The 10,146-nt window shown below is 47.3% G+C and overlaps 1 protein-coding gene across 1 annotated transcript; it reads left to right on the top strand.

Moving 5' to 3' along the window:
* The first annotated feature begins 262 nt into the window (after positions 1-262).
* On the top strand, positions 263-8,750 carry LOC130125969 (cytochrome c oxidase assembly protein COX16 homolog, mitochondrial). The gene is made up of 4 exons (XM_056295344.1): positions 263-417; positions 4,762-4,839; positions 7,045-7,113; positions 8,139-8,750. Exons 1-4 carry the CDS (start codon positions 358-360, stop codon positions 8,250-8,252), a joined length of 321 nt encoding a protein of 106 aa, XP_056151319.1. The 5' UTR covers positions 263-357; the 3' UTR covers positions 8,253-8,750.
* The last annotated feature ends 1,396 nt before the right edge of the window (positions 8,751-10,146 follow it).

Here is a 10,146-nt window from a genome sequence, read left to right as displayed (position 1 = left end):
CAAAACGGAAGCAAAACCTGTCAACCGACCCGCTGAAGGGGTAACGGACCAGGGATGAGCAAACACCTTGCAACGCTTTCGTGTGTTGGTTCTGAGCTTGTGTTGTTTATCGCCGAGCAGGACGCACGACAACAACGCTGTAACACAACAACAACAACAACAACAACAACGTCTATAGCGAGCGTCGCCGGGTCACCGCTGCGTTGACGGCCTGTTCGGGGCGGAACCTTTAACACAACTCACACAGCTGCCCGGTCACATTTGTGCGTCGGACCGCATCAGGAAACCCGGTCGCAGCTGACCGGCTGGCTCGCTTGGCCAATGAGCAGCACGGGACTGTAGCTCGAGGACGCAGTCATGTTTAGGTTCAAGGCGTTGCAGAGGAATAAAACGGTCAGATACGGCGTGCCGATGCTCGTAAGTCACCTGCCCTACACTCCTTCACCTTCTCACGTCCTGACGTATTTACCCCGGTAGCTGACGGTGGCTGCCTGCTGTAGCCGGATTTACTACATGACGGATGAGACCGACGTCAGGGCTAACCTGGGTTATTAACTCACATCGGATGACGTTATAACCTGGGTTATGAACTGACATCTGATGACGTTAAAACCTGGGTTATGAACTCACATCTGATGACGTTATAACCTGGGTTATGAACTCACAACTGATGGCATAACCTGGGTTATTAACTCACATCTGATGACATTATAACCTGGGTTATGAATTCACATCTGATGACGTTATAACCTGGGTTATGAATTAACATTTGATGACATTATAACCTGGGTTATTAACTCACATCTGATGACATTATAACCTGGGTTATTAACACATCTGATGACATTATAACCTGGGTTATGAATTCACATATGATGACGTTAAAACCTGGGTTATGAATTCACATCTGATGACGTTATAACCTGGGTTATGAATTCACATCTGATGACATTATAACCTGGGTTATTAACTCACATCTGATGACATTATAACCTGGGTTATTAACACATCTGATGACATTATAACCTGGGTTATGAATTCACATATGATGATGTTAAAACCTGGGTTATGAATTCACATCTGATGACGTTTAACCTGGGTTATGAATTCACATCTGATGACATTATAACCTGGGTTATTAACTCACATCTGATGACATTATAACCTGGGTTATGAATTCACATCTGATGACGTTATAACCTGGGTTATGAATTCACATATGATGACGTTAAAACCTGGGTTATGAATTCACATCTGATGACGTTATAACCTGGGTTATGAACTCACATCTGATGACATTATAACCTGGGTTATTAACACATCTGATGACATTATAACCTGGTTATTAACTCACATCTGATGACATTATAACCTGGGTTATGAACTTACATCTGATGACGTTATAACCTGGGTTATGAATTCACATCTGATGATGTTATAACCTGGGTTATGAACTCACAGCTGATGACGCCATAACCTGGGTTATGAATTCACATCTGATGACATTATAACCTGGGTTCTTAACTCACATCTGATGACATTATAACCTGGGTTAATAACACATCTGATAACATTATAACCTGGGTTATGAATTCACATTTGATGACATTATAACCTGGGTTATTAACTCACATCTGATGACGTTATAACCTGGGTTATTAACTCACATCTGATGACATTATAACCTGGGTTATTAACACATCTGATGACATTATAACCTGGGTTATTAACTCACATCTGATGACGTTATAACCTGGGTTATGAACTCACATCTGATGACGTTATAACCTGGGTTATGAATTCACATCTGATGACGTTATAACCTGGGTTATGAACTCACAGCTGATGACATTATAACCTGGGTTATTAACTCACATCTGATGACATTATAACCTGGGTTATTAACACATCTGATGACATTATAACCTGGGTTTTGAATTCACATATGATGACGTTAAAACCTGGGTTATGAATTCACATCTGATGACGTTATAACCTGGATTATGAATTCACATCTGATGACATTATAACCTGGGTTATTAACTCACATCTGATGACATTATAACCTGGGTTATTAACACATCTGATGACATTATAACCTGGGTTATGAATTCACATATGATGACGTTAAAACCTGGGTTATGAATTCACATCTGATGACGTTATAACCTGGGTTATGAATTCACATCTGATGACATTATAACCTGGGTTATTAACTCACATCTGATGACATTATAACCTGGGTTATGAATTCACATCTGATGACGTTATAACCTGGGTTATGAATTCACATGTGATGACGTTATAACCTGGGTTATGAACTCACAGCTGATGACGCTATAACCTGGGTTATGAATTCACATCTGATGACATTATAACCTGGGTTATTAATTCACATCCGATGACATTATAACCTGGGTTATTAACAAATCTGATGACGTTATAACCTGGGTTATGAATTCACATTTGATGACATTATAACCTGGGTTATTAACTCACATCTGATGACATTATAACCTGGGTTATTAACTCACGTCTGATGACATTATAACCTGGGTTATTAACACATCTGATGACATTATAACCTGGGTTATTAACTCACATCTGATGACGTTATAACCTGGGTTATGAACTCACATCTGATGACGTTATAACCTGGGTTATGAATTCACATCTGATGACGTTATAACCTGGGTTATGAACTCACAGCTGATGACGCCATAACCTGGGTTATGAATTCACATCTGATGACGTTATAACCTGGGTTATGAACTCACAGCTGATGACATTATAACCTGGGTTATGAATTCACATCTGATGACGTTATAACCTGGGTTATGAATTCACATTTGATGACATTATAACCTGGGTTATGAACTCACGTCTGATGACATTATAACCTGGGTTATGAACTCACATCTGATGACGTTATAACCTGGGTTATTAACTCACATCTGATGACATTATAACCCGGGTTATTAACACATCTGATGACATTATAACCTGGGTTATTAACACATCTGATGACGTTATAACCTGGGTTATGAATTCACATCTGATGACATTATAACCTGGGTTATTAACTCACATCTGATGACATTATAACCTGGGTTATTAACACATCTGATGACATTATAACCTGGGTTATGAATTCACATCTGATGACGTTAAAACCTGGGTTATGAATTCACATCTGATGACGTTATAACCTGGGTTATGAATTCACATCTGATGACATTATAACCTGGGTTATTAACTCACATCTGATGACATTATAACCTGGGTTATGAATTCACATCTGATGACGTTATAACCTGGGTTATGAATTCACATGTGATGACGTTATAACCTGGGTTATGAACTCACAGCTGATGACGCTATAACCTGGGTTATGAATTCACATCTGATGACATTATAACCTGGGTTATTAATTCACATCCGATGACATTATAACCTGGGTTATTAACAAATCTGATGACGTTATAACCTGGGTTATGAATTCACATTTGATGACATTATAACCTGGGTTATTAACTCACATCTGATGACATTATAACCTGGGTTATTAACTCACGTCTGATGACATTATAACCTGGGTTATTAACACATCTGATGACATTATAACCTGGGTTATTAACTCACATCTGATGACGTTATAACCTGGGTTATGAACTCACATCTGATGACGTTATAACCTGGGTTATGAATTCACATCTGATGACGTTATAACCTGGGTTATGAACTCACAGCTGATGACGCCATAACCTGGGTTATGAATTCACATCTGATGACGTTATAACCTGGGTTATGAACTCACAGCTGATGACATTATAGCCTGGGTTATGAATTCACATCTGATGACATTATAACCTGGGTTATGAATTCACATTTGATGACATTATAACCTGGGTTATGAACTCACGTCTGATGACATTATAACCTGGGTTATGAACTCACATCTGATGACGTTATAACCTGGGTTATGAACTCACATCTGATGACACTAAAAGAGACGTTAGCTTGGTTATTGTGTTAAACGGTACAGTGTCGTATGTAATTAAAGCAGTGTGTCCCAACCCAGTCCTCAAGGACCCCCTATCCTGCAGATTCTCTTTGCAACCCTGAACAGGTACCTGTTTATAGTTATTCAACCAATCAGCAATGAATGTCAGAGTTTACACACCTTGCATAATTAAGTGCTTTGAGATGATTGGTTACCTATGCAGGGTTACAATGAACATCTGCAGGATAGGGTGTCCGTGAGGACTGGTTTGAGAAACGCTGAATTAAAGGGTTGCCAGATGATTGGCCTCAAGTGAACCTACACGTAGACATCTAAATAGACCTACACGTAGTAGCGCCTAGAAAGTGCAGCTGGTCAAGAACTGTAAATAGAGACGGATTTGGGGGACTATTGGGTCGATACCCTCCGTCGTTCGTCACGTATCCGTGGATTTAAGTAAAAGCGATAAAGCGGAAACGTCCCTGCGGCGCGTGCGGACTTCCGCCCGTGCGCGGCTCCCCTAGTCCCACGTGGAGGGGGGATGAAGGTGCAAGGTATGTGCGGACATCCTTTCACATTGATCAAGTAGATATGTGACCACACGTGTTTTCAGATGGTGGCTTGGAGTAACCTGCTAGACCAGGCTTCTTGTGCGGCCTGTATCGGGACATGCGTGGTGTGTGAGGTGGATCGATGCCACGTGCAGCTGTTTCCTGTTAAATGAGCGCCCCCCCCCCACCCCCTTCATGTCGTTTCAGTTGCTCGTCGTCGGCGGCTCCTTCGGTCTGAGAGAGTTCACACAAATTCGGTACGATGCCCAGAAGCTCAGAAAAAAGGTGCGTAATGAACTTGGTTTTTTCTCTTGCAGGGGGGGGGGACCCGGCATGAAGCGTGGCAGCGAATCAGCTCCACGTCACATTCACGAGTCAGAAAGTGGACAGCAGTAAGAATCAAAGCCACAGCTTTTGCAAGATTCGCCGTGCCGCTCACTGTTTGCCATGCAACTGCTCCACCTAGTGGTGCAGCGCGGATTTGCACCCCGAGCCGGTCACGACTCGGGCCCCGGACAGCAAAATCACGCAGTTTAAAAATAGCACGTGTATAAAGTGGTCTTGCCATCTGTGAAGGCCGCATCATTTTCAGCGCAACCCATGTAGGACCTAATGGCTTTTTAAAGCATGGCTCGAAAGCCTACCGAGTCGGCGCTCTTTCAGCTGCTCGTCCTGTCCGAGACGCTGCCAGTGCGAAAGCACTGAAAGGCTATTCTGACCTGATTAGAGCGAGTCAGCGAAAGGGCAAGAAGTGAGAATGGGCCCTAACAATTCATTAAAATGACAGCCCCAATTCATTAAGGCGACAGAGGAGCGACCCTTTGTTAAAGCCATTACAATCTGATAAGCTGGCTGTGCGTGTCGGGGCGTGGGGGGCGGGGGCGTGGGTGGGTTGGGGGAGCGGGGGGCTGTTTTGCGCTATCTTACCGTGACAAATGCCCGTGCACATCATCTGGGTGAGAGCCAGATGGTGGGACATCATTTCCTATTACTGTCCATGTGGGCCAGTGCCGGAGTGCGCACGATGGGGGGTGGGGGGTTGGAGGGGGGGGGGTAACTTGCCCCTGGCGCTGTGCCTTTCTGTTCTGTGCAGCTGCCCCCACACTGCTCCCCTCTCCTCCGAAGAGAGGCCTGCGGCGGATACAGCCTTCCTCCTCCTCCTCCTCCTCCTCCTCCGCCTCCACCACCCAGCAGGCCTCCTCTCCGGCTCTGCGGTGGAGGAGCACAACTGTAATCCTTGGCGCGCGTGATCATGCGCCTGCGCTTGCACACACGTGCGGCGAACTGACCCCGCCGTCGAAGCCCGAATGGTTAAAGCCCGTCTTGCGGCTCTTACTCGGAGTACGTCGCCCAGCTTATTCCTTTTGTAGTTGTTGTTGTTGTTGGTTATTTGTTTTTCAGGGGTCTGAAATATTGACCCACTTTTTGTGGTTGAGAGAACTGAAGCCATCGCATGAGCCTATTTGCATTTCCTGGAGACGAGCTTAAGTTTCCACTTCAAGGCTGTTCGCTTCTCCGTCAATGTTTCACCGACGTCCCCCCCACCCACCCCCCACTGCCCCCCACCCCCACTTCTTTCTTATTTAGCAGATTCACGCTTGCGGGGGGGTTACAGAAACTCTAATAAGGCCTTCGCCGTGATCCTAGTGCTAATTAGCTCAGCTATTCACTCCGTCCTGGAGGCATTGTAATAATTTTATAGTAGTTACTCTGTAGTTTGTCTCTCCTGGCAATGTTGTGTCTTTAATGTGCTAAAGTAATATTGGTCTAATTAAAAATCAATCACGAAACGATGAACGCTGTCAGTCACTTGAGCCCTGTGTGGCGATATTGCTGTGAAATATCGCTCCTCATTAAAAGTAATGGATTCAGAATGGGATTCATTTTGGTTCTATTTCTGGGGCGAAATCTATTTGAATTGCAAAATGGCTGGCTCCACTGGACGTGGCTCTCGGCGGCTCCCTCTGAAACATCTCTCCTCTTTCACACCTTGCTGGCGAGCCGTCGGACATAGAAAGTGGACGTTTTGGCTCGGCCCGATGGTGCTGTGCCAGCTCAGGTGCGGTTATTTGCAGGGGGTAAACGGGGTACAACTGTTGGACGACGGCGAGTCGGAGCCGTGGTTAGCCCGTGTCCTCCACGTGAGCTTATGGCCTCGACTCGCCGGCCGCCTCTCCCCCTTCTGCAGATGTCATAATTTATACATCAAAGAAATAATACATGAAGAAGAAAAAGAGGCTGGGACGCTGCCACCCCAGAGGGTCCTGTCGCTGCTCCAGTCAAGCACACGAACCCTCTCCTCCCTCTTTCCACCTTGCCTTGATTTGTAACCGGTCTGTCTAATAAATACGTTACAATATGTTTCTCTCATGCAAGGAACCCCCCCCCCATCCATCCACCACCACCACCCCCCGCCCCCGCTCAACCAACCTCCCTCTCTCCCTGTTCTGCCTGGCCATGTAACCCCCCTCCTCTGTTTCCCTCTCTCAGCTGGATCCAGCATTGGAGGCCAAAGTGAACAATCAGAGGCAGTCGCACATGTTGGAGGAGGAGTACGAGGTAAGGAGGAGCAGGTTAGGGACCCTCGGGGTGGATGAAAGAAGCGAGTTCCTTACTACCCCCAAAAGTCACCGACCTGGGTCAAATAGTATTTTGTTTGTCTTTGTGGATTTTCCGCCCTTTTTTCTCCCCAATTGTACCCGGCTAATTACCCCACCCTTCCGAGCTGTCCTGGTCACTGCTCCACCCCCTCTGCCGATCCGGGGAGGGCTGCAGACTACCACATGCCTCCTCCCATACATGTGGAGTCGCCAGCCGCTTCTTTTCACCTGACAGTGAGGAGTTTCACCAGGGGGACGTAGCGCGTGGGAGGATCACGCTATTCCCCCCACTTCCCCCTCCCCTGCGAACAGGCACCCCGACCGACCAGAGGAGGCGCTAGTGCAGCGACCAGGACACATACCTACATCCGGCTTCCCACCTGCAGAAATGGCCAATTGTGTGTGTAGGGACGCCCGACCAAGCCGGAGGTAACGCGGGGATTCGAACCGCCGATCCCCTGCTGGTAGGCAACGGAACAGACCGCTTCGCTACCCGGTCGCCCCAGATAGTGTCTTTAAAATGTTCTTTGCATTTGTCTTACCATAAAATGTGATTTAAATGGGTGGGGCTGTACAGATTGTGTCGTGTAAGCTGTCAATCACGGGAAAAAAAACTTTTTGGAAGTCATGCCGGGTGCTCTGTCCTTTGTGGCTAAAATCCGCCCATCTGGCACTGAGCGTTGTATGAAAACAAAAAAAAATGAGGTCACCTTGTCACTAGGTCCACGTATGTAGCTGTAGGGTTGAATCCCCCCCGTCTCGGACCTTAGCTCAAATCTCTCACCTACTGTCTTCTTCTCTCCCTTCCAACTACTCCAAACAATAGAGACACTTAAAAGGTGGACCGACTGCCTCTCCCTCCTAAGAAAGGAGCCAAATCCCTTTAACCGTTTGACCCGGGTCAGAAATGTTCCGGTGGCTGGCGTCGGTGGTAAATTCCCCCCCCCCTCCCTCTTTGTCGGGGGATTTGCTTTCTCGCTGCAGAAATTGAAGGATGTGAATTTGGACCAGTGGAGGAACATCCGCGGCCCTCGTCCCTGGGAGGACTCCAAGGAGTACCAGGAGCAGCAGCGGGCACAGCTCAACAACAAGGGCTGAGGCCCCGTGGACGCCGGGCTTCAACAGACTCGACACTCTGCAGCAGGACGGACTCTTATTTTGAAAGCTGCCCACAAACCTTGCAGGACACGGACTCCACCGCTTTTACCTTGAGCTCCTGTTTTGCTGGAAACTGTGTAATTGAGCACTGTAACAGTACTCTGTTCTGAGAGACGGTCACGTCATCAAAAATGTTAAACACTTCTGAACAGGTTGGTCTGATGTAAGAGGTATGCTCCATAGTTTTATATGTAAAGCATGTATTACAACCTCAACACGTGATGTCTGTTTTGTAGGCCATGCAGGCTTTCATTTCAACCAAACTGTTAATTTCACAAATTAGCCCCGCCCCTTGTTAGTGCTGATCTGTGATTGGCCCAGTCTGACGTCGTTTTGTAACATCCGATAGTCACAGGATGGCGGATGGTTCCCCCGTCCCGAACCCCAGTCACCTTAAATAAGGTCTGTGACTCACAGGGAAAAGCCACTAGTACCGTTTAACTCGGTAAAAATCTGTCCTCGATGGGCGTCCGGGTGGCGTAGTGGTCTATTCCGTTGCCTAGCAACACGGGGATCGCCGGTTCAAATCCCCGAGTTACCTCCGGCTTGGTCGGGTGTCCCTACAGACACTACTGGCCGTGTCTGCAGGTGGGAAGCCGGATGTGGGTGTGTGTCCTGGTCGCTGCACTAGCGCCTCCTCTGGTCGGTCGGGGCGCCTGTTCGGGAGGGGAATAGCGTGATCCTCCCACATGTTACGTCCCCCTGGTGAAACTCCTCACTGTCAGGTGAAAAGAAGCGGCTGGTGACTCCACATGTATGGGAGGAGGTATGTGGTAGTCTGCAGCCCTCCCCGGATTGGCAGAGGGGGTGGAGCAGCGGCCGGGACGGCTCAGGAGCGTGGGGTAATTGGCTTAGTACAAATTGGGGAGAAAAAGGCGGGAAAAAATAAGTCTTTTGATAAAACGCATATGAATTGGGAAGAAGCTATTTGCTAACAAGAAACATGTCACTAGCACGATGCTAACTGTCGATGTCTGACTTGCCGGTAGGGAAGCCCAGCCAGTCGGCCATTTTATCAGAAACATCGCCCTTGCGAATAAATCACTACTCCAAAATCCACAAGAGTGCGACCATAAGACAGCATTTGACCCAGAACTGAGCTGGTAGGCGACTTAACCCCACGTGGAACACAGATCTCGTTTGGGGAGATGTACTGGGGAGAGTATAATGGGGATTTTGGTGTGTGCGGACCATCCGCCATCTTGCGGCCAGTTTTGCCCCATAAAGTGACGACATGGCCGGTCCCGTCTATTTCCTGGTTTGGTTGCAGATCCTCAGAAGTCTCTTCGGAGCGCGGGAATAACAAAGAGCAAGAGAGCGCTTCCGGGGAGGGTGACGACTGTAAACTACTAATAAGACACGTTAGTCCCTAGCTAACGGGTCTGACCCTTTAGCCGAGCGGTTAGTGATGTCGCCTTGTGGTGCAATACACCCCGTATCGAATCCCGCACCGGGCAAGAAAATAACCGGTTACAGTATGAAGACTGCGCCACAAATCAAGTCTGCCTATGTGATAGAAATTCAGCACACCCTCCGAACCCACTTGCTTTTTTCCTTTCCACCAGAGGGGGCGCTAGTGCAGCAACCAGGACACATACCCACATCCGGCTTCCCACCCGCAGGCACACACTCTGTAGGGACGCCCGACCAAGCCGGAGGTAACACGGGGATTCGAACCTACGATCCCCGTGTTGGTCGGCAACGGAAGAGACCGCTGCGTTTTGATATATACGACGACCTCGCATGCACAGATGAACGTAGTTCAGCTAGATAGTAGGTCTGTTGAAACGTTTGTTTTGGTTGGAGAAATGGTGCTGTGCCCTCGTTACTGACC

This window comes from Lampris incognitus, chromosome 16 (assembly GCF_029633865.1).
Source record: "Lampris incognitus isolate fLamInc1 chromosome 16, fLamInc1.hap2, whole genome shotgun sequence".
In the NCBI taxonomy this organism is placed as follows: Eukaryota; Metazoa; Chordata; class Actinopteri; order Lampriformes; family Lampridae; genus Lampris; species Lampris incognitus.
Note: the sequence above shows the minus strand (reverse complement) of the source record. Positions and strands in the feature narration are given on the sequence as shown.

What these genes read in the sequence shown, in the direction of transcription:
- LOC130125969 (XM_056295344.1), top strand. Translation starts at nt 358, where the DNA reads ATGTTTAGGTTCAAGGCGTTGCAGAGGAATAAAACGGTCAGATACGGC. An exon ending in GATACGGCGTGCCGATGCTC is followed by an intron (nt 418 to 4,761) that starts GTAAGTCACCTG and finishes ATGTCGTTTCAG; the next exon opens with TTGCTCGTCGTCGGCGGCTC. An exon ending in CCCAGAAGCTCAGAAAAAAG is followed by an intron (nt 4,840 to 7,044) that starts GTGCGTAATGAA and finishes TCCCTCTCTCAG; the next exon opens with CTGGATCCAGCATTGGAGGC.